The following is a 26,080-nucleotide window of genomic DNA, read 5'->3' on the forward strand; positions in this document are numbered from 1 at the left end:
GAAATTTAAAAATTCAAAATATATTTAATCTTATTATTTCAAATTTATTAATATCTTTAATAAAATCTATTAATTTATAAATAAGATATTTATTAAGAAATATCATAAAAGGACTTCTAGGTGCCTTAAGACAGCTCTTTTCTTCGATATTAAATACATATTAATAAAAAATTAATATATTTTTTATAGGGTAAAAAATCAGAAAACGGACTTTTAGGTGCTTTAAGACAGTCCTTTTCTTTAATATTAAATTAAAACATGCTTATAATAAAAAGTATTCTATATTAAATTTATAAATAAGATTTTGAATAAATAATATATATATATATATATATGATTAAGTAATAATAATAAAAATAACTAAAATAACTAAAATATAAAAGAAATTACAATTATAGAATTAAATTGCAAGATATATAAAACTTATGGTCAAAATTATATAAAATTTAATTATTAAATTATAGAATATAAACAATTAATGGCCATAGTTATAAATATTTTGTAGTATATACATTAAAAATGTAATTTAATCCTAAAAAATTAATACGGGACTAAAATAAATTTTAATAAAGTTTAAGGGATTAATTATAATATGTACCTAAATTACTAGTCAGGATTAAAATAAATATTATTGAAAGGGTAAGGACTAAATACGTATTTTACCTTAATTATTTATAAATATTCGATCAGGACTAAATTATAAGAAAATATAATTAAAGGACTAAATCACGACATATAGGAAATGATTTCAGTGACTAAAATGGAATGTTACAAAACTAAGATGGCTACGGAAAGGGTTTGTCCATACGTGTAAATTACGCATATACCCCTTCCCAAAACGACGTCGTTTGGGAAGGGATATATATAGCTCCAAACGGCTAGCCCAAAGGGCCAGCATCCTCATTTCTTCTCTTCTTATTCTCTCTCAAAAATGAGAGAAGAAGAACTCTCTCCATTCTCTCTTAATTTCCCTCACCGGAGGGAAATGATCTCCGGTCGGCCACCGCCAAACCCGCCGCCGGCCACCACATCCGGTGGCCGGAAATTACAAAACCCACCCCAAATTAAAGCTTGGTTTCCCCTAAAGCTAAATCCGGAGGTTTTTTTAGCCTAAAATACTACTGAAATGTGTAGATCTAAAATTTTTTACCTTCGACCTTTGGCTTTCTGACAGCGCAAAGAGGCTCTGATGACCGTTGTTCCCTCGGTAAGTTTCTCTTCTCTCTTTTCCTTGCTGTTTTGGTGATTTGTGGTTGTTGGATTATTTTTTTTTCTTCTTTGTGGCTGTTGGATGTCTCCTTGTTTGCAGGTGGTCGATGGCTTTTATAGCCATCGACGGTGTGGCTCTCGGACCAGTCAATAAGGTGGTTGTTTAGTGAGTCACCAGACTTCCTGTGCTGACTCACTGTAGAGCGACGTGTGCGGTTGGAAGGGCTCTTCTGGAAGCCTTTAGTGGACATCGTGGCAGTAGTATCGGCAACGTGGAGCGGCTGGAAGCAGAGGCACCGCCGCGTGGTCCTAGGGTATCATACCCTAGGGTTTGCATCTGGAACCATCTGGGTCGTTGGATCTAACCTAGATCCAACGGCTGGCAAAGAGAGCGACGGCTGAAGCTGAGATTAAATAATAAATGGGTTTTAGGGTTTCTGTTAGGTTTGGGCCAGTTGGATCTTTTGTAACTGGGCCGGTCCAGTCTGGATTAGGCTTGTAATAATATTTATTAATAATAAAATAATAATAATTATAATTATAATAATAATAATAATATAAATAATATTCAAATGAAAAAATGAGTATCTTCATTAAGGATTTTAGGTTCTTAACCTCGATGATTGTCGTATTCTTGGATTGCCACGATTTTGGAAGTGAGTAAACTAACTTCCTCACAAACTTTTCGTTTGGAATGATTTCTCCATATGATTTGAGACCATTGACAATCGTTGAGAATCTATCCGTCATAGCTTTGATATCTTCATTTGGTTTCATCCTGAAATTTTCATAGCTATGTGTTAGAAGACTAATTTTAGATTATTTTACCTCGTCGGTGCCTTCATGAGTGACTTGTAGTTTATCCCATATTTCTTTGGCGGTTGTATAAGATGAAACTCTTCCATATTCATCTGGTCCATGAGCACAAAATATGATATGGATGGCTTTAGAGTTGAACTGGAATATTCTTGTCTCTCTTACACTCCACAATCTTGGATGGGTGAGAGGCTTGATATATCCGTCTTCTACAACATTCCATGCTCTCATGTCACTTGCTTGAATGAAATACATCATCTTATTCTTCCAATAGGCATAGTTAGTTCCATTGAAGAAATGAGGCTTGTTGACGGGCATCGAATCGAGACCGGAGTCGACATTTGAAGTAGAGGCCATTGATGACTTGATAATCGATGTAGCTCTTCCCGAATCGATTCAATAGGCGATTAAACCTTCAAATGAGTGAGGCTCTGATACTAATTGTTGAGTTAATCGATCGATGGAATTGACCAAGAGGGGGTGAATTGGCGATTAAAATTTTGGTGGAAGCTTTTGCAGAAAATTGAAAAGATTTGCACAACGATTTAGAGTGGTTCGACTTTCTCAACCAAAGTCTACGTCCACTACCTTAGCTATACACACTAAGGATTTTCCAACAAATTCACTAATTTGTTCTTTCTTTTGAGGCCAAAGAGATAACCTTACAACACCCTCAAGAATATACCCTAATTCTTGAGAACACTCTTTCTCAAAGAGAAGATTACAAATTTTTAAACTTACAAGGAAATCCTCACAAGGTAGATTGTTTGCACAATTATAGAACAGAGAAAATAACACTAAAAATGAATACAATTGAGTACAAGTAGTGTTCTTGAAAGCAAAATGAATATTGAATGAAAAATAGGCTTGAAATGCTCAAACTTGAGGTTTGATGCTTTCTCTTTGATTCTCTCTTGATTCTTGTTTCTTGTGTTTTCTTGTTATTGATCAATGGCTTCTAAGCTTGTTTAAATACACCTTCAAATGATTCTGAACGTTGGGGATGATTAGTGGAGTCAATAGAGCCGTTTAAGTGTGAAAACAATTAATAAAATCAGTTGGGAGTGTCAGTGCATCAATGCATACCCAAGGTGCATCAGTGCATCAAGTGTAAAATTCAAATATTTTGACCGTTGGACCCTTAGTGCATCGGTGCACTAAGAGTGCATCGATGCATGAAATGCATTCGATGTTTCAAAATAGCCAGAGTGCATCGATGCATCAAATGCATTCGATGTTTTCATAAAACTCTGAGTGTATCGATGCATGAAATGCATTCGGTGTTCAAAATATTCCATGGTGCATCGATGCATGGATTGGTGCATCGGTGCATCGGTGCATCACTTTGAAAAATTAATTTTAGGCTTGAAATGGTTCAAAATACTTTATGAAAATTGTTTCAAAAATATATTAAGTATAAAACACAATTTTACACATTTAGTAAGGTTTGAAATTGATCTTGAAGACTTGGAGTAATAATTTGATATTCGAGTAATTAAATCGAATATACTTAGAAAATCATTTGTAAAATCTTAAAATTCATTTATACTTAATTTGTTATATCGAAACATCAAAATGTTTTCAACATAATGCCTCTGTAGTAATTTATTTATTTATTCGGGTCTTACGTTTCTGTCTATATGTAGAGATTTTTCACAGGGATTTATTTGCAGGGATTACTATCCATTACAGACGCGCATATGAATGCTGCATATGAAGATTGTTCAACTATGTATTTATTTATACATGCATTGCATTTTATCTTTATTTTCAATTTTGACTGCCAGAGGTCTTCTACGGAAGTTGCTCTCAACCTGGCGTTGGGGGCAACCTACTACCCTCCCTCCCCCTTACCCCATTGCATATGAGGATAGGGTTGTTGTTGTTGTTGTTATATATCACTAACTTTATAGATATAAGAGGCTAAAATACAATTTTATCATTACATTAACTTTTGAACTTAAGATTATCAAGGGCTTAAAGTTAGAAATATACCATTTAGTGGGCCATGGCCCCTCCCCACAGCTCCTCCCTCGAATTGGACAGTTGTACTGGTTTTGAGTTGAGATTTAAAAATCTTTAAATTAGTTTATTTTTTTATCATTTCATATCTCAGATTTATATTATTTATTTTAGTTTTATAATGTTTTGGATTTAACAATTTAACGTTGAGACTCAAAATTTTCAGATCTCAAACATAATTTAGACTCTGATGGTTTTAAATTTGAATTATTTATTTGTTTGAAATTCAAGACATTTTCGAGTTCATGTCAGTTTCAAATTTGGATCAGTTCTAAATTCAAATAGTTGAAAGTTGAAATCAAGTCTCAACAAATATGAATTCCATCGAAGAAAATATAATAAGAGGTCATTTCTTATTTGAATATATGATTAGAGAGCATGAATCATGTGTCAAATGCCGGAAAGCAACAAGAAAATCCTACGTGTATAACAAACATGATTATATTTAAGACGATGAGAATGATACATCCATGATAATAGAGGTCATCCCTTAAACAGAAATGCGAGGAGCCACTCCATATAAGCACACAATCGCTCTTCATATCACAAACACATGCATATACAATGACCAAATGAAGCTCAAACCAAAACAACAATATTTCTCAGCTTGCCTATCTTATTTCTTCATCCGCTTTTGAACATGATCGGGTTCCGCTCCGTTGATCGCATCTCTAAGATGGGTCATTGCTTGAATGGGGTGATTCTGTGGATCCTGTCAAAATATCGAAAACGAGAGTTGTTGCGTATTTTGACTTGATTTCGTTAACATAGTCAGAAGAACATGGAACAATAAACCCCGTAATAAGATCAACCAAGAAGAGGTGATCAATATCTTTCTTTGTCTCAGCCATACCTTAGCAGAAGTTCCTGACGCTAGTTCTCTATTAGCATGCTTTCTGAGATCGATCTGCACTGAGATGTTGGCCTCTGACAGATCCAAACCCGCACTCTGCAGTGCTTGCGTCAGAGAGTTCAATAACCTGCTCAACATCAGAACAGAATCCATAAACACATTATCAAACTATAGCTCAGACTTCAGAGCATCCTAAACCCGAAGGGGTTTCGTATTAGCCGGAAAGTATTTTATCCGGTCAATGAACTGGTAACTGATGTAAAAGTTTGCTAGTAATTGATGTGCATATATATTGAGGATAAAAAAGGAAAGAAGATAAGCCCACCCTTCAGAATAGACACTTGAGATGCTAATTGTTCCTCCTTCAATAGTTAGATCTTCATGCTGATTCACAGTATCATTGCTAATAAAACACTCGGTCGGTTGAGCCTCAGAGACTGGTCTCTGGAGGGGATGCACAGGCATGTTATTACCTTGGACGGGCAGAGGCATTCCCCTGCTTGCAAACTCAGGTTGCTGATCCATAGCTTTGGACGTAGTGTCTCTAACAGGATCAGATTCTAGTGGATTTTGCTCACTTGTGGTTATTGTAGGGTTCATATTGCTGTTAATCTCATCAAACTTTCCAGCAAATGCTGACCCCGGTCCAGAACCATTTTTAATAGCTTGTTGTTGGCCAACAAAGCTCTGAACGTGCCAGTGGCTATTTCTCTACAATGAAATACAGAAAATCTTTAATGCCGAGTAACTTAAGAACACGACTTAACAGTTAACACCTTGAAAGCAAGTAGAATCCTATTCCCAAGATCATATGGATACAAAAAAAATCCAGTAATAAGCTAAACCCCATGGTGGGAAAGAATACAGGAACATACCCATGGCACCAATTTTATCGGCTCAGAATTCCATTCTTGGTATGAACCCTCGTACTTTTTAACCTTGTCCTGTAAATCTTGGACATACTCAATCACCTGCAAAAGAACATTGATCCCATATTAACAAAATTTTCAAGCAGAAATTTCTTAAATAAGTAGGTAAAGCAGAATTGATGTATATGAAAGTTTTCAATTTGCCGATTCATAACCTACCTCTAGAAGGAAAGAAGCTGTATCTCTCTTTTGATCGGGGTTCGGAATTAGATTTCTCAATAATTGAAACCTAAAAGCATAAATTTTTTTATCAGTATTATTATTCAGTTCACATACAACAAGCACTTAATTCAAAGCTAGCAAAGGAATAAGCAAACGCTCTTCCACCATCATATCTCACCATCACATAACCATTAGCATCTTAACTTCTGGTGTCGTTTCAAGTCAAAACATTATATAAACCAAAATAAACCATTCTTGTAAACCGCTTCTTAACACAATCGAACAGGTTTCGAAAATGGTAGGATGGCAATGGATAGTGCAGATTCAAATATCGGCTAATATACTATCCGTATTTTGCGGTTTCAGATGATTTATACAGATAGTAAATTTATAAAATTTACCATGCTAGAGTGCGAACTTATAAAATTTTAAAGACGATTATACGAGAATTTAAAATTTTTTAAGGGCGACCATCTGTCCATCCATGGATAAAAGCTCAAAACTCTGGAAGACTCAGACTATCCCAATCCAAGACGTTGAAACTGGAAGAAATGGAAAATAATACACCTTTCATTAATCTTACTCCTCCTCCTCTGCTCCGTAACCGAGTGTTTCGACCGTATAGCGTTAGCCTTATCCCTGTTCTTCCCATCTGTTTTCAGATAAAAAAATGTGTATATAAAGCAAACCCAAGGCAGTAAATCAAGGGGGAATACCCAGAGTTCCAAATTCAACAAAATACGGGAGAAAAAAAACCCCATTGAGAAACAAGCATCAATCATCTAGAAATAAAGTGATAAAATAAAGAAGAAAGGGAAAGAGGGGATCTGGAGGGGTAGAGAGTGGATCCAATCGAATATACCGCTGTTGGTGCTGTTGTTAATGGCGTTTAAAGACATCGTTTGATTAGAAGATGTCTCTTGTTTTCTGGAACCAAACTCTTCTTCCTCGTACTGTTCTTCCTCTTGACTTCCCTTCCCTGTTCTCATATGTGTTACTTCTTCAGATATCGAAAACAAACAAAGATTACTATGAAAAAAAACCCCGAAATGTGGAGCTTGAAAAAGAATGAAGCTTGATGGATAAAGGAAGGAATTGGAGAGAAAGTGGGAAGGAAAAAAATGGTGTTTTCTTGGTTGGTTGATTTGTTCCCGGCGAGAGCAGCAGTGCAGGTGATGTGGGTGTGTTCATGGATGACCCGTGAGGTTTATTTCAATTGAGCATAAAATGTTGGGGTAAATTACAAATTTCATCACTAGCTTTATTATAACTCTTCGGGAAAGAAGCATAATTGGTGAAAAAACACCATAAGCCCCTCTAAATTTCGAAAATGATTAACGTTGTCCCTCTCAATTCTGATAAAAGTACATGATAAATCTTTCGAAAATTATTTTTTTTAAAATGAGCATATTAATAACTTGCATGAATCCTGAACATAATAGCTTTAAATTTGCGTCAACAATCAAATACATTTGAATAGGATCTTTACTACTAATAACAGAAAAGTACAAACATCTCCATAAAAATTCTTCACTCACCAGAAACATGAAATGTAACAACACTTGACCTAAATTTATCATTTTTTTATGTTGGAATCCAAAAATGTAAAATGAGAAACGAGAGAGATTTATAGTAATCCACAGTTTTCCAGTATTATACAACACCTATATTCCTGTCATGGTGACTTGTTTACAGTTTGTTCTAGAGGTTCGTGTGATGTCATCTTGGTCCAGAGAGCTCCACTGCAGGGACCAACACTGATATTGAATGCATAAAAGAGCTCCATTTCTGGTTGTCTTTGTCTCCACCAAAGCCAAGACCAAGCAGGCAATGGCTAAAGCAATCTTATGGCTCTTGAGCCTACCAGAAGCTTTTTGAGTCAAAAAAAGAAGAGATATATGATGTCAGATTGATAGAAATATAAAACAACGGGAATGGAATTCATAGGTGCAACTTTCTCAACACGTGTCAAGAATCCTACAATATGAGAGATCCTGTTGAATCCTACAATCTCGTGCCTACGCGCAAAAGGAAGACTTGTGACTTTCATATTAATTTATTACTAAATTAGTTTTATCTTACCAAGACTTTTTAAACCTATTCGTTTTTCACGTGGGATGAACGTATTTTAAGATAGGGTAAACTACACCAATTTAAACTCTTTTAGTATTTAATTTTTTTTTAATTTTTAATTTTAGTTTTATTTTATTTTAGTGCTCTCACAGTTTAAAACTTAATGTATTTAGTACTTAAATTATCAGTTTTAATTCGTTTTAGTACCTAAGCTTAAAAAAAATTCAAAATTTAACATTAAATTTTAAATAAGTATTAAAATGAAACAAAAACTAAATTTTAGTTATAGTTTCAAAAAAAATTAAAAGTTTTGATACTAAAATAGATCAAAACTGATAATTTAAATACTAAATATGTAATTTAACCTTTAAGATATAATTTTTTTTCTCAACACCATTTACATGCATCTTATTATAAGCATCAATTTCTTATTCATTATTTATTTATCATGAGCATATTATTTACTGTTTTAAGGTCTAATGAAGAATATAAAATTATAATTTTATTATTCAAAATTATAATTTTAACAATAAATAATAGGGTAAGCCACACCGAAGTTTGAGAGTTTTCGTTTTTACTACTGAAGTTTTAAAAGTAACAAATCAGTCACTAGCATTATCTATTTATAATAAATTGGTCACTCTCCGTTAATAACCATTAATGGAGGTGTCACAACCGTCCTTTGAGTGGGCCCAGAATTAGGCTTCGACTTAAATAAACATGTTAGAGCCGCCACCGATCATTATTTTTTTAAAAATTAAAAAATTAGGTTGACCGGATTCCTCGGTTTATTTCTCTTACCTAATCCGTGTCTTACCATAAATATGTCGGATTCGGGAGTCGGTTACAGTTAAGGAATGATTAGCACCCTTAAACTGCCATTTCGGTACCATTTTAATTTATCAGTTGTCGTAATTACGAAAATTTAAATTAGATTTTAAGATTTGGTTCGAATTACTTACCTCTGGTCGATAAAAAATGACTCTATAAAAAAGTGTCAAAACTGAAGTTACTAAAAAAGGTAACATGAGGGTTAGAATAAAAAAAAAATAAAAATTAAATTAAATTAAATTAAATAAAAGTTAAATTAAAAGAAATAAGATAACATTCAAATTAAAAGGATTTTACTGCAAAGAATTTAAAATTCAAGACCAAATTGATATTATTTGAAAGTTGTAAGAAATAATATAAAGTTAGGAGGGGTTAATTTGTAAAATATAAAAACATTAAACAGGGATTAAATCGAAACAATTTGAAATTTAGGGGCAAAATTACAACAGATGATCAAAATGAATTACACTTCAAACTTATAATTTCAAACCTCTAACAGACAAATAAAATAATTAATACCTGAATAAAATAAAAAATAAAAAAATATTAATAATATAAAAAATTTGAAAGAAAAGAATTAAAAATTAAATATATGAATTTTTAATTTCCAACTTATAGAGACAATTTACAATTGATTTTAAAGTTTGACCTTCCCCAGCGGAGTCGCCATGCTGTCGTAACCGGTTTTCGTCCGGGCACGAAATATTTATTTGGCGGGAAAAGTGATGTGAATAAATGGTTTTTTAAAATAATTTGGGAGTCGCCATCGGCCTTTTGGGTCAGGTAGGTCGAATACAAAAAAAAATATCTTTTAAAAGAGTATTTAAGAAAACATCAGTTAAAAGATAAACTGATCTGCGTTTTAACCAAAAATTCATTCTTTTTAATGATAAAAAGGGATTCGTGGTCGGTTACGTTTAGGGAAGGATTAGCACCCCTACAACGCCCAAAATTGGTACTTTTTAATTATAAATTGTCTCTATTATTAAAAATTCAAAATATATTTAATTTATAATCCTATTTAATTCAAATATTTTTTAAAATATATCAAACATAAACAAGATATTTACTTATTTAGAAATATCATAAAATGACTTCTAGGTGCCTTAAGACAGCTCTTTTCTTCGATATTAATAAATATTATAATAATAAAATTAAATTATAATTTTTTTATCATAATATTTAATTTTAAAATACCAGAATAGGACATCCAGTTGTATTAAGACTGCTCTTTTCTTTGATATTGAAAAATAAATATTAAAATATGATAAAAACATAATTTATGTAAAATCAAATTAAGATTTAATATAATTTATTATATATATTTATATGACTATATAATAATAAAAAATATTTAAATATAAACAAGTAAAATTAAAACATAAATAAACAATAATAAAAATAAAATTAGAACTATATATTTAAAAGCAGTAAAACTTTATAATAAATGAAAATATTTAAAAATAGTGACTAAATTATAATCTAATAAAATTAAATACCTAATTCGTAATTAATTAAAAAATACAGGGATTAAACATGCTATTTTTCTTATTTATTAATTTGGTGACTAAAATAAAATTATATAAAATTCGAATATCAAATTAAAAATATATACTTTGGGATTAAAATATTAATTATTAAAATTAAAGGACTAAATATGATATTTATCCTAAATATATTATTTTAATATAAAGGACTAAAATAAATAAAATTAAAATTAAAGAACCGAATTAAAAGGATTATAAATTGATTTAGTGACTAAAATGTAAGGATTACAAATTAGGAGGGCTGCGGAAAGGGTTTAACTTTTAGTTAATTACAGACAGACCCCTCCCCAAAACGGCGTCGTTTGGGGAGGGCTATTTAAGTCCCATAATCGGCTGGCCCGAAGGGCCAGCTCTCATTTCTCCTCTTCGCTCTCTCTCTCTTCTTTGAGAGAGTCTTAAAAGCTCTCTCGCTTCTCTCTAAAACAGAGAGAAGCACCGGCCGGTAGCCGTTCGCCGGCGTTAACCCCATCGCCGGCCACCGCATTCGGTGGCCGGAAAATTTTTTTTTACACTTAAATGTAGATCGGACCATCCTATTGATGGTTCCGATGACCGTTTCCCTTAAAACATTCCCGATCGGAGCAAATCTACGAAAATACCTTCGGTTTTCGAAGGTTTCCGACGACGTGTGAAGGCTCCGGTGATGTTGCAGCTTCCTCAGTAAGTATCTCTCCGTCTTCTCCTTGCTTATTTTGATGTTTGTGGTTGCTGGTTTGCTCGCTCTTTTCTTTCCTTGTTATTTTTTTTCTTTTTTTTTTCTCTGTTGGTTGCCGTTGTCTTCTTTGCAGGTTCGGTGATGGCTTTATAGCCATCACCGGCGCTTGTCTCGGACTGGGTAAAAGAGGGGAGTCTGGTGAGTCACCGGACTTCCAATGGTGACTCACCGTTGGGGCGATATGTGTGCGGCTGGAGTGGCTCTTTTGGAAGCCTTCGACGAGACGTGGCAGCGGTGGAGATGGTGGGAGTTGCTGCGGCGGCTGCGTGGTCCCTAGGTTATCATTACACTAGGGTTTGTTCGGGATAAATGTGGGCCGTTGGATCTCTCAGATCCCACGGCTGAGATTGAGGCGACGGCTAGAGCTAGGGTTTAAAAACCCTAGCTAAAACCCTAAATGTTTAGGGTTTTCTTTTGGGTCTGGGCCGGTTCTGGTTGGGCCTGGGATTTGGGCTTGTAATAATAATAATATTAATAATAAATAATAATATTAATAATAATAATAATATAAATAATATTTAAATGAAAAAAAAGTATCTTCAGGTGCAATCTCGATTTAGTTGGGGCTCCTTTGCATGGCCGATTTTCGGCGCTTTTCTCATATTCGGTCGTTTCGTTGGTATGTGGTCGTTGTTTAGCCGGTGGGTTTCTTTCGAGTTTCTCGATCTGTCGTTGGATCATTTTGACCAAATCCAACTAGGGTTGAAACTCTAACTATCTTAAATTTGGGCCGTTGATCTATCCTTGATCTAACAGCTATGAACCATGTGGCGCCCTTTGTTAAGTGTAAAACCCTAACCCATTGGATTTGCTTGTTGACTTGGGCTTCTAAGTTTGCTTGCTGGGTCAGGCTGATATTACCCGATTGGGCCTCATTTTGGACGCAAATGGACTCTTTGTTGGACTTGGACTTGGACCTAAACCAACATAAAAATAAAAATAAACAAACAAATAAATAAATAATAAGTATATTATAAAATATATTATATATATTTCGAAAAACGTTTTCAAAATCTATATATTATATATATTTTAATTATTTTTTCAAAACTATATATTATATATATTTTTCAAAAACGTTTTAAAACTATATATTATATATTTTCGAAAAATATTTTCAAAACTATATTATATATATATATATATTCAAAAATGTTTTCAAAACTATATATTATATAAAATTTCAAACATGTTTTCCAAACTATATATTATATATGTTTTCAAATATGTTTTTAAAATTATATATTATATATATTTTCAAACATGTTTTCCAAACTATATATTATATATATTTTCAAAAATGTTTTTAAAACTATATATTATATATATTTTCAAACATGTTTTTCCAAACTATATATTATATATGCTATGTATATATTAAATAAAATCCCGGACGAAAATAAGTAACTACAACTGCTTCTCTTTCCCCATTATCGTATAACTATATATTATATATGCTATGTATATATTAAACTATGTTTTCCAAGTAGCTTTGTTGTGTTGCATAACAGGGAGTAAAAGCAATAATTGCCAAAAGTTTTGAGAGAATCCACCGAAGAAATTTGGTAGGAATGGGCATCATTCCACTTTGTTTCAAGTCTGGTGAGGACGCAGACACACTAGGCTTATCTGGTCGTGAACGTTATACCATAGATCTCCCAAGCAAAATAATCGATATAAGACCTGGCCAAGATGTGACTGTTACGACGGACAATGGGAAGCCTTTCACCTGCACTGTCCGCTTCGACCCTGAGGTACCAAATGATTTCGAATACTCTTTTTTTTTTTTAATGTGCAAAGTAACGCAGCATGCATTGTGCTTTATCATCTGCTATCATGTGATTATTATACATGGTCATTGCTTTTTAATGAAGAGAAGTACATCTTGTCTGAAACATGCAACTTACCCGATATGGTTATCACAGAAATCTTAGTTTAAATGTGTTGATTTATGTTATTCGGATTTAGGGGCGAGTTTTGAATATAAATGTGTGGATACTTTCGAGTTTTATATGCTTCTAATACCAGAAGTGAGTGTGTTTTAAAATTGCAGGTTGAATTGGCCTACTTCAACAATGGTGGCTTACTTCCTTGTGATATCAGAAACTTGATTAAGCTGTAGATGAAGCCTCCAACCATTTTCAAGATTTCTTACCATACCACAAATAAAGTGATGGACACCATTTTTACAGACAGGCATTGTCTGTTGATGGATGGGAGCTGTTTTGAAATTTTGAAACACTACAAATACCTTTCTCATATTTAAAATCAAAACTTTCTTGCAAAAATTCTAACAAATAAGTATGATAGTTCCAACACGTCTCTTATAAAATGCGTAAAATAGAGGTACAAGTCCTTGTAAAAATCAGACGAGAAGCATGATCAATTTCTTCTTTGTATTTATCCATAAAAAACACGATTTAAAGTTTGAGAAAGGAATGCAGATACTGATTTCAATCCACTGTATAAACTCTTTAAGCACTTTCTAAACCAACCATATAAATTAAGCACAAGATACTCCAGGCACTTTCTATTGAAGTAACCCCCTGAAAGGGAGGAAGCGAATTGGAGGAAAAGATGAAATGGGAAACATAAAAGAAGGGATTGGGGGGTAAATCTCTGGCAGTTCCAAGCGAGAGTGAGAAATGATCCTCAATTACTGCCTGAAATGGCACCATCTTCATTTGACGTTCCGATAATAGATTTGATGAAACAAGGATCGCAAAGAGAGTGGATATTTCCATGGAAATCTAGCTTCTCAATGTTTCTGTAATGTAAGTATATGCAATTTTGACAGAGAATAATAAAACCATGACATGAAGTGGCTTAAGATTAGGAACCTAAACTACTGGACAGACACCGTTCCTGGCTTCAACTAGGCATTCTTTGTGATTATTTATGCATTTAACGAAATCAAACAAACCCAGACAGTAGACTCGGATAAGAAGATCAAACTAACATTATATGGAAACAGTCACACATACAAGTAACGGACTTGAAAATGAACCCAAAGTTGATCTATTCAGATTCAATTTGATCATAAATATAAACTTTTTATGTTTTCATCTTATGGATTTTGATTATCATATATTGTGCATTTCTTTTTACCAAAAGCTGACTTAAGGAGGATTAGTGATATTCTTAGAAAGGACAAGATGTATTGGGTATGAGCTTTAAAGTTAGTTGTCTCAATTTGATTACCCTTTAGGGTCAATCATACCCATGACCACTAAGCTATGGGTATATTTTATTTTGATCACCAATCTTTCAATTTTGTCAATTTGACCACTTAACTGTTTAAATATTGTCAATAAAGTGGTCTGATTGACAAAATTAAAAGATCAACGATCAAAAGAAAATCCGTCTACAGATAAGTGGTCATAGTAGTCAAAAGGTTGAGAATTATCATTGAACAGATACTACCTTATACTTACATTAGATTAATGAAAAAAAAATGCTAGGACGTCCATTTGTCTATGTCAAGTCATTTCGAATGTTGAGTTTGAATTATTTTAATTTCATGGAATCATGTTCAAATTCAGGTTGAACGCAATTAAGTTCCTAACATTTTAAATTAATCAAATGGAATTTTTGAATCTAAGTTTGAAATAATGTCTAACCTAAATATATGAATAAAAAAATGAATGAACATGCAAGTCACAAATCTATCTTTGACAATCAAATCGGAGTGGAAACCCACTTTTTATCCCTTTTCGGGTAAGGAAAACTGACAAGGATTTATAATTTTACAGGTAAAACAAGGGATAACATTTTTTTTTCTTTTTCATACAGAAGAGTTAGAGAGAATTCTGCGAGTTTTGTTGCTAATGATAAATTGTATTATGAATGAACAAAATAACTCATCTTTTTTACCTATCTGAATAGATATATACAATTTCAATCTACAAAACTGGAGGTGCTGCATTTTGAACAATCCCCTTTTTCACCAACATATCATACACTCTTTTCACCTTGCTTGCTTCAACTTTGAACAGGCTGTGAGCATCAGATTTCTTGCTAATATTTCCCTTCATAATCTCCATTGATAAGGTCTGCAACATTGACAGATAATGCAAAGGCAGTATTCTGATCTCACTGCACAGCTGTTTCTCCTGCACATGATAGCATGATAAGAGACTCAAATCCAAAATGATATTCGAGATGGTCTACACACAAATAGTTTCCAGATAAACTTGATGCTACTTTATGTTTCACATGTATCCATAAAGTTGGCCGTTAATTACTTAAACTTTATAACGGTATGTCTATGCATTGTAGAAGAAGGTAGGTAGGGCATCCTTACAGTATCCAACAACAAATCGTCTCCTACGAATCCGGTGATATCCCAATCATCCAGAGTGCTTAATGTAGTTTGTCCCATGACAGTTGATGGTTCGTTACCGAAAGGTTGTAAACCAGTGGATACCCTCACGATACCTCTTGGACTTCCATGCAGTAACACTTTGCCACTAGGACCAGCTTGTACACTTTCCTTGAGAATCTGGGCATTTTTTTCATTTTCCTTTTTTCTCTTCTGTTCAATAAATTTATTGGCTTCAGCAGTGGTTCGGCAACCAGCAGCTCGAGCTTCCTGCACATAAGATTTACGTGAATGGTTTTAAAAAAAAGTTAATGTTTAAATAGATGTATTTGGAGGTTCAGTCCCAAGGAATAGTAATCAAGGTGGAATTTTGAACCATTGGGAAATGAAGAAAGACAACAATTTGATTAAAAGATGAAAGCCTGAACCAAGTCTAAAGCATATAGTTTCTAATTTCTAATATCAGGCTCCAGCACTTCTGAATGCAGTTAAAAATGTAATCAAACTTCAATCTCAACGGAAACGTGATTTTAACTTTGTGGGAATCTATACTAGTTCATAGAGTGCATGAAAGTATACAAAGTCAGCACAAAGCATGCATTTAACCTGAAGTTCTTGTATTCTTTTGACATTCCGATGTTCCTCTATGACATTCTTAAGCAACTCTTGATGCTCTTCTTTTGAGTGGAAGCGCATAAACACCTTGTAACGCTGATATATTTCCCTCTCCTCGGGTGCGAGGTTTCTCTCGAACGGATCGGGGTAAAGTAAATTTCTTTCCAGGATAAAATCCTTCCTGCGCTTCCTCTCATCAAGCCTGTCAATAAATCACTGTACCATAAATCTAAACACTCAAATCTGATACAAAACTAACAATACAAAATCCAACATAATTTGCAATATGCGGCATGATATGCTAGCCAACAGTATGCTACATGCCAATTTCATCTTTCCCACCAGTTATAACCAAAGATAAAACTACTAGTAAAGTGAAATGACAATACAAAAGCAACCACGCAAGACACACAGCTCAAAACATAGAACTGTATAAATGAAAGAATGCAAGCAGAAATCATTCAGCTTGAATGCACTAAAAATCTCCAAACAGTTCGCACTCAAGATTTAATGTGGAGACAGATTCTGCAATCAAGTCCAAATTATCATGATATTATGAAAAGTTCTGTCCTGATATTTGATAGGGGCATGCTCTGGACTTTGGGTCTTATTCTTAACACCTTAGAGGAGCTTCAAGTAGTTTTCGAACTCAAGATTAGGTATTTAGAGAAGTTGCTTCATTTCACATATTGAGAATTTGAGAGCGTATGTAATCTTTTCTTTCAGAACTACCACTTACTATATTTCCTATAAGATCTTTTATTGCAAAATGATGATGGCCAGTATCCTATAAGACCTTTTCCATGTCAAGAGAGAAGATTTTGGGACTTGCATACTCATTGTACATAGACAAATGCCTGTTTGAGTATATATGTAGTACACACAACTCCAGTTCACGCTCAGCCTTAGTGTCGGTATCCTTAAATTCCATGTCTTCCAATAACTGCTCCGCGTCATTATCATATTCAATCTCAAATTCCTGCCTCTTGGAATTATAGACACTCAGCTCAGTCAGAGAAGGTTCCTCCTCGGTGGAAACCCTATGTTTTTTCTCGCCAATGCTCCTGTCTGATTGAGGTTCTGAGGACAAGGGTTTAAGGAAGAAGGTATTATGTACTTGCCTAACAAATCGTTGGAACATGACCAACAACATACATCATATTAATCACCAAAATTAAAAGAAGGGGCAGCTCAACTCACAAACAAAATTTAGAGAGAGAAAATTAATTTATTATTATTTACTTCACAAATTATGGTTAGGAAGCTTATAGTCAAAATCATTTCTTTCAAAATAAATCATTTCACAATACTTACAGACTGCCTACTGTCACTTGTTTGATTGACATTTCCGTGTTGGCAGTCAATGATTTCATGAAGAATGTGAAGTCACAAGCACATGATAAACAGCAATATGAGAGAACATACCTTCTACTTTAATGCCTTCTTTATTTTGGACCATGTTGGTCTTTTTGCCAGCACCAGGGAATGTGTTGCTACCACTGCTTGAATCAATATGGGACCCTATTTCTGATGCCAAAGACAATGCGTTATGTTTATATAATATATACTGTAGAAAAGAGAATATTTTGTGTTCATATAAGAAAATGTTTCCACACAATCATGCCTTTCAAAAAACCAAAGGGGCCGCCCCACTTTCAATAAAAAAAATGTCTCCAATATGCTGATGTCATACCTCCAGTTAAGCTAGATGAGGATTAATGATATGGGTGTTCTTTTCTTGGTGCCTCGTATCTGATAATTATGGGAGATTTACAAAGGAATCACCAAAACTAAAACAAGACCAAAAAAAAAAAAAGATATGAAGGGGAAAACAACTAGTTGACTTTTGCACCGGATGGAGACTCTTGTTTCAGGGAAAGCTCACCATGTGTGGTGAATTCTACATAAATAAACATTTAGTCTAGCAACTTCATTTCACGAAAGCACATGCAAAATCTAGGACCCTCAGAAATCGAGTAAGACAGAGACAAGAATATTGACAATTTGCATATTACTATTATTCCCAAGAAAAAGAAAGTGATCCAATTAGACAAAAATAAACGTGGAAAGGAAAACAGCCAGAAAAAACATCTTGCTATCAACAATTTAGCAACAAGGAATTACTTGAAAAAGTTTAGCCTAACCTTTTTTGATTTGACCATTCCCTTTGGCCATGGCAAGGAGCTCCTCTATGCTCTTTCCCATAACATGAGACAAGACCTAAGAAAATAACCATGCAATGTAATCATTATTACTAGAAAATCGTAATTTTATGTTTATTTACGTGTTTTTGCATTTGCACATGCTTATGTGGGTAGTGTCTTTAAAGCCAAGATTATAACACGAGTCTTACAGGTAGAGGAAAACAAGGAGAGTTCATGTATATAGAATTATAGTGATCGATACATTGTGATTTGCTCTTGGTTCCAACATGTTCTGCAACTTCAGCCCAATTCCCAAATCCATACATTTCAATCCCCTGAAAATAAGACATCCATCGTTTAACCATCAAACCCAACGGAATACAGAAGAATATGAGCAGCAGTTGCCAGATTTGTTAATCAATCAAAAACCAAAATATACCCCCTAAAAGTACAAGCTAGCATATAAGCCTACCTCAAGAAGCAAAATCTCCTCATGTGCATTCTAAATGGTTGTCCCTTGTTCCCATATGTAATGAGATAAGGAGAGGTAAGATAGTAGACTGCCCCAACTCTAGGAGCAGCTTCGTAGGAGACCTCCAAATTATGAAATACGCTCCGCTCCGCTCCATGGTACTCGATCCCACGACCTCAAGATTAACATACATGCTCCAACCAATAGTAAAAGGGGCAAAACCATGTTTGAAGTCATCTATCATAAGAATAAATGGAGGAAATAGAGTTGATGGTGAAAAGAATGACATCTTTTGATGCCAGTTAGTACACAAATTCACATATGGTAATCACTAAGTTGTGTCCCGCCAAAGAGAAGTTCCAGGATAGGTGAACAAGGTTTCCAAGCATTGAGAAGAAAGAAGAGCGTGTGTTGGATGCAGTTGTAATGAAAATTATGAAACCTATGGTAAGAACTTCAGCAAAAAATGGCATCGGTATTTAACAGGAAACAAACCTGTTATTAACCCGCCTAAAACTTAAGTAACCGTGTTTCATTGACATTTATCAAAAGTTCTACTGTTCTAGTATATTTTACTTGATATAACCTTGAACTGCTAAAGGAAAAAGTAATTGGAAAGAAGGTGACTAACCATAACCCTGTATGGATGATTGCCCTTGTGAGGAGAAATTTCAGCTCCAACGGAAAAGCATTCAATACAAAGATCAAAATCTGGACAAACTGCACACTTAATCCGAACCATTCCAGAAAGATCCTTGTTGCAATAATTACAGTGATATAAAGCTGGCCCTTTTGCTTGACTTGGTACTTGCCCAACGCCTTATTGAAAGAAATGGAATCAATGGAGAAGAACAAAATTAAACGATAAACATCATCACTTTAAAAAAAAGGACGCAAGACTTCAGAATTTGAAGGAATTGCTAAACTTGTAGCATTTCTTTTTCATAATACTTTTCAGCCATTAAGGGTTCAGTTCAATTCATACTTCCACTACTTGGTTTCTTGTAATTGCCTTTATTGTAATTGCCTTTATTTCCAAATAAAGTCAACTTTCTAATCAAGTAAAAGTAAACCTACTTCTGATAAAAATAGGAGCTATAAGTTAATATAATAGTCTAGCTGGAAATCTAATCATTCTATATAATAAAAGTAAAATTTTGCATTTTATAATCAAAGTAAAACCATACATTTTAATATTTTATTCTTAAAATTGTACTGTTATTCTCGCAACTAAACAAGCTTTAGAAATATTAAATAATAAGGTTGGTTTACGGAATATTTCATTCATAGGGGAATGTTTTTTTTTTCGGTTGAAGATACCCACATTTTGTTTCTCTGCATTCTTAAATACCAGTTAAAAATTAATTCTAACAGTGTTTTTTTTTCCTGTTTCTCCAAGAATGTTAGTCTTTCATTTTCCCTTAGGTAACGTCTGATTGGATGAAATCAATTGAAATTTGGGGAATTGAAATTCATTGGAATTGGGGGAATTGAAATCCAATTCCACCACTTTCTCATGTTTAGTTCAAGTTTTTCAAGGGAATTGGAATATCTCATGACTTCAACTTTCTATTAAATGAGCGGAAGTGAATTCCATCCAATAATGGATAGAATCTAATTCCCTTGTTGGAGGGAATTGAAATTTGACAATACTACCCTCATTAATCTTTTGATAATTTATTTATATATTGAATAAAAATATTTTTTTATTATTTCAGGTCGGGTCGAGTTTCTAATTCATATATTCGAGTCGGGTCAAGTGAAACTTTATTTTGATCGGGTCGGATCGATTTTTTTAAGTGTGATATTTAGGTCGGGTTGAGTTCGAGTTTAAGGTGAAAAATACCCAACCCAAAAATATATATAATTTTACTTTATATATTTAAAAATAATTACATAATATGGAATTGGATTTCAATTCCTGACAGATTTTAATTCTTTCATAGATTCTAATTTCCTCGTAAATATTCCAGCGAATCAAACGTCACTTTCGGTATTTTCTTATTCCTGTCTCCCCGCTTCCTAAAATATCCTTCTCCCACCTGCTGAAACAAAATCTTCTTCTTCTTTAATTTGACGTTTATTTCTGCTTATGACGTATTATGATTTTTGCTTGGAGCCCTTCTAAAGACGAGAATTTCTTCCCGTGCTGATGACGAGAAGAAGCTTAGAGCCCAATAATTCTCTCAGGTATTTCTTTATTCCTGTTCCTCCTTGTCTAAAATAGCCTTCTCCCTTCGTTCTGATTAATCCTCTGAAATTTCCGCCATGATTGATTTTTCGTCCGCCTTCGTCGCCGCTCCCCCTAAAAAGATGAAAGCGATCAAGCAAGGATGTGAGTTTATATAAAAAGCACAACCCAAGGTACCATCAAGAACTGATGATAAAATCACTGTGATTGAAATTGCTTCTCTGTGTGTTTTGTTGTTTTCGGTGTAAAACAAAGGCAACTTTCACTCAAACAGTGCACAACCATAGAACCAAAACTGGGTTTTTTCCTCAAACATTCTTTGTAAAGTGAGTTGTTATCATCTCCTTCTTTGTTTTTACTTCTTTATTTGTCTGTTTTCCTTTTCTATTAATAGTAAAATCTGGAATTTGTAAGCAGTAAAGAGTGTTTAAGTAATGGGGTTTTGCTCTTTAATCTAGTGTTTGTTCAAAGCCTGTGATTATTGCATGTGGAAGCTGATGTTGGATAATTTGTTTTAGGTTTGGTTGATGATGTTTCTGCGTTTGGGGCAGATTGGGTGTTTGGATACGGGGAAAATAAATCTTTACTGGAAATTCCTCTTTTTGTTTTTCATCATCACTCTGCTTCTTTGTTTCGGTTCATGATAGTGTTTGCAATTGGAATGTAATATAGGCTAATAATAGGTTCTGCTTTAGAAGCAAATTCCGAAATCATTTTCTTGACATGGAAGGCGATGGCGGATTCGCACCGAATTCTACATTCGGAAACTTCTTCGATGCTGCTGCTGCTGCCATGGATTTCGATTTTATGGATGAACTCTTGTTTGAAGGATGCTGGTTAGAGACTAGCGATGGGTTCAACTTTATGCAGCCTGGTCCTTCAATATCTAGTGGTCCGGATCCGAATGACCCTTCTCAGAGTTTGCATCAAGGAGAGGTGGAAACAATGGTTCCGGACCATTCTGGAAGTTTTGTAGTCCAAGGCACCGAATTGGGGAATAGATGGTGGATAGGACCGAGGGCGGAATCCGATTCTTTGTTATCTATGAAAGAGAGACTAATGCAGGCTATTGGATATTTGAAGGAATCTACAAAAGATACGGATGTCCTCATACAAATCTGGGTGCCTGTAAAAAGATGAGGGAAACATGTACTTACGACCGAAGGTCAGCCTTACTCGCTCAATACGAATTGCAAGAGTCTCGAAATCTTTAGAGATGCCTCCGAATCCTACAACTTCTCAGCCGAGCAGGATTCAAAGTAATCTGTTGAGTTATCTGGCTTTGTCTTTTTAGGGAAGTTACCTGAGTTGACACCTGATGTTCGTTTCTTCAGAAGCGATGAATATCCACGTATTAGTTTTGTACAAAAATACAATGTTGGTGGATCTCTTGCTCTTTCTGTTTTTGAGCCGGGGGGGGGGGACGGAACTTGTTGGGGTGTTGTTGAGGTCGTCACAACTACTCAAAAGATCAATTATCACCCGAAACTTGAATGCGTCTGCAAAGCTCTTGAGGTCTCCTCTTTTTCCTTCATAATCTTCATGTTCTTCGTTTATCATCTGATATTCTGATCCTTTAACCGTTAAACAACTCAGGAGAGTTTGTTGGTCGAGAGTTTCGAATATACCTCATGAGTCGTTTTAGCATCGTAGACATCTTTGTAGCTGCTAAATTCAGATTACGTCTGCTTATGCATCTTTCTGATTCTATGATTGCTTGCTGTATGTGATGTGTTGTGCCGCTGTCATACTTCATAGTCTTCCATTATGGATTTTTAGTATTTTAATGCACCAATTGTCCCTGGTTTTTCTCATTTTTCTTCATTTTCATAATAACAACTTTGTTGCATGCCATATATAGTAATTGACTTTTAATTTTTTAGAAAATTAAATTAAATACATAGAAAAAACCTTTCATTAGAGCCAATGGTCATGTATTTGTTTATTAATGTTACTCACTTGTCACCTATAAGGCCCTCTTCTATCATCATGTTCTGGTTTAAATAAATTGCATCTTAAACCTATAGTTCCAACTGTTTAAAATTTTTGTCGTTCTTTTCTGAGACAAAGCAACTTCTCTGGTTTCACAGACTTGTAACGAGTTGTATCAAGCTGCATTGCCTGACATAGTAGAGGTTCTAAGATCCATCTGCAAGAGATATAAGCTGCCATTGGCTTTAACATGGGCACCGTGCCTCAATCAAGGTAAAAGTGGATGCGGACATTCTGACGAGAACTTTTATCGTTGCGTTTCCACCTTGGATTCCGCTTGCTTCGTGGCTGATGAAGGTCTTTCGGGCTTCCTAGAAGCGTGCTCCGAGCATCACCTGTTTCGAGGCCAAGGAATAGTTGGCAGAGCATTCACAACAAACAAGCAATGCTTCGCAACTGATATAACTGCCTTCAGTAAGACGAATTATCCTCTCACCCAGCAAGGATGTTCGGATTGCGTGCTTCTGTAGCTGTAATAAACATTTGCACCTCTATAATGCAATCATTGTTACAGGTAGACTTGCTGTAACAAACACTTGCACCTCTATAATGGTATGCAATTGTTGTTTGCAAATTAGAACAGTAAGATATCTAATGAATATAATCTACTTTGACACGACAATTAGCTTTAGGCTCTTCAGTTAAAGGGTGTGTTATGGTTTAGCTTAAATCATCTGCAGCATGAATATATATATATATATATATTCCTTTAGAGGTACCGATACTCCAACTATTTTGTGTGGAAAATATTACTAACACAATCATCGTTATGATTGATTCTATATTATAGTGAAAGTTAAAAATCTCTAATATTGAACATGATATATTTTTATATAAATTATGTTGAAATAAAATTTTAATATATTTTTAAAATAAATTATGTAAAATTTTATATTAATTAAAATTAAAATAATATATGATATATTTAAATAATAAAAATATATATTATCGATGAATTTTTATATAAATAATTTTTATTTAAATAATTAAAATTTCACTTGTTAAAAAATATAGAACAGTGTCAATTTAGTAAAATATACATTCTAGTAATCTTTTATTCCTTCAACCAAACACTGTAATCTTACATTACTGCCAAACAAATCAAACACAGTAATATAATATTCCCAGTAATATGTTAGTAATATGTTAGGTAATATTACATTCCGGTAATCCTATTCCCACTAGTAATCTTATATTTCGTCTGATAATCTTATATTCCGTGAACCAAACAATTTCATACCAATAGATGCAAGCTCTACATCGTCGACAACACCAGACCCGGTCTTTTTCCTTTTGGATCTATAAAAGAAAGAAGGGCAATTCAACTAGAAAAATGATCCTTGAAGGGAATAATTCATAAAACAAATGAAATAAAAAAAACACAAAAAAGGGTAAGACCTTTGATTGAGATCCTCTTCAGTGGGACGAGAGACTGCCCTCGATCGACCCATGCCTTCAATTCACCAAATCGCGCCGAACAGTAGCCACTCAGAACCCTAAATTACTCGGATATGGATAAAGAGATAATCATTATAAATTAGGGTTTCTAGATTTTTAGGAAGAAAAGGGAATTGAACTTTTAACGGTAACTGCTTACTGAAGATAAGCAAAACGAGGAAGGAAGTGAGGGGCGAGAAAGTTGGAGAGACTTGAACCTATTTTGACCCGAACCCACGACTTGTTCCTACTTAGGCTAATGCTTAACTATCCACATCATAACCCGATTTCATTAGGCTTGAACCAAACCTTTTTTTTATTAAAAAAATGAGAATGTTCGGATGTTAATAACTTTGTTAAATAACAATGATATTGCTTAAACAAAGTTTTAAGTTCGAGTTTTTGTGTATGTAAAAAATTCTCATTGTGAGACTCACCTATCAAAGTTAGGTATACGATCTGGATCGGTTCAGATTAGTCAAGACGAAACCTTAGAACTAAATGGTAACAAAAAAATATAATTTCATTAAATAACAATAATAAAATTATTGTTAAACATCTATAAATGTTAGAATAGTTTTATTATTATGTCTTTTTTATTTGAAAACTTACTTATTTAAGTAATATAGATTAATGTACGAATATTATTGTCGTCACTCGATCTAATCTGATCCGATTTGTGTTTATGTTTGTGTAACGTGCCTTTCACATGCACACCCACACATTTATTTATTTTAGATAAAATCCATACAATTTTCTTTCATAATTTTGACCTTTTTCTTTTATTTTATTTCATTTCAATTCAATCTAATTATATCAGTACAAAATACTTATTGTAAAACGTGCCTTCTGTCACATTAGTAGAAGGCACTTCTTATATAGCGCACCTTTTACATAATGTGTTTTAGTTTATGTGACAAAAATAGTACTAGATCAATAAATAACAACAAATTACTATTATTTTTGTAAATAATTATCTTTTTGAATAATTTTCGAGTAATATTGTCCTATTATGCCTACTGACCTATTTGTTAACACCTTTTTTTCTTTGACTCCTGATGTGTTTCTTTCTAACATCAAATATTTTTTAATTTCTTTATAACTATTGATATTTGATCTATTAATCAGTTAATTTAGATCAAGTATTGCAGAAACAAGAGTGACTCTTCCAATTCAATTTTTTTAATTTTTTAAATAATATAAATAAAATAGTTTAATCAAAATAATTATAATTATCATAAATTAATTAATTCAAAATGTAATTTAGATATTCCATTATTGTGTATTATCAGTTATAACTTCAAATGACAAATTACACATGATAGATCTAAATTTTCAATATAAATAAATTATTATTCTAAAAAGAGTGTATAAACAATAAATCATTATCATAGAATAACTATGTAATTTTATTCCTCTTTTAAATATAATTTTTTTTATAATTTAATCTTTTAATTTTGTAATTTATTATAACTTATTCAATTTGATCATTTAACTACAACTCTTAATAAATTCTTTATTCTCATTAATTCTTTAAATCCTTCGTATTCTCATCAATAATTTATCGTCAAAATTTTATTTTTTAAAAATAATATGAGTTTGAAGTTAACATGCTAACTGAAATATAATAAAATTGTATTTTAATAATGTATACTAGCACTACGGTTGCTTTCAAGCACTAGCTTGATGATATAATGTTTCAAGCACTGACTCAACAGCAAAATGTAAACAAGGAGTCGATACACATAGTA

At 33.5% G+C, this 26,080-nt stretch overlaps 1 protein-coding gene and 1 pseudogene across 1 annotated transcript; both read right to left on the reverse strand.

Moving 5' to 3' along the window:
• Positions 1-4,541: 4,541 nt before the first annotated feature.
• Positions 4,542-7,173, reverse strand: LOC120141628 (transcription factor BIM2-like). Its single transcript, XM_039156446.1, has 7 exons — positions 6,854-7,173; positions 6,559-6,643; positions 5,989-6,058; positions 5,776-5,871; positions 5,226-5,611; positions 4,901-5,027; positions 4,542-4,759 (listed from the first exon to the last, which is right to left on the reverse strand). Exons 1-7 carry the CDS (start codon positions 6,978-6,980, stop codon positions 4,664-4,666), a joined length of 987 nt encoding a protein of 328 aa, XP_039012377.1. The 5' UTR covers positions 6,981-7,173; the 3' UTR covers positions 4,542-4,663.
• A 7,754-nt stretch (positions 7,174-14,927) lies between these two features.
• Positions 14,928-24,534, reverse strand: LOC120138619 (annotated as a pseudogene).
• Positions 24,535-26,080: the final 1,546 nt, after the last annotated feature.

Source organism: Hibiscus syriacus, unplaced genomic scaffold (assembly GCF_006381635.1).
Source record: "Hibiscus syriacus cultivar Baekdansim isolate YM2019G1 unplaced genomic scaffold, ASM638163v2 tig00002237_pilon, whole genome shotgun sequence".
In the NCBI taxonomy this organism is placed as follows: domain Eukaryota; kingdom Viridiplantae; phylum Streptophyta; class Magnoliopsida; order Malvales; family Malvaceae; genus Hibiscus; species Hibiscus syriacus.

Excerpts from the sequence above, each read along its gene's own strand:
- LOC120141628 (XM_039156446.1), bottom strand. The coding sequence starts at position 6,980 with ATGAGAACAGGGAAGGGAAGTCAAGAGGAAGAACAGTACGAGGAAGAA. Across the intron at positions 6,059-6,558 it reads AGGAGTAAGATTAATGAAAG|GTTTCAATTATTGAGAAATC; the intron begins GTGTATTATTTT and ends TTATGCTTTTAG. Across the intron at positions 5,028-5,225 it reads TCAAGTGTCTATTCTGAAGG|GTTATTGAACTCTCTGACGC; the intron begins GTGGGCTTATCT and ends GATGTTGAGCAG.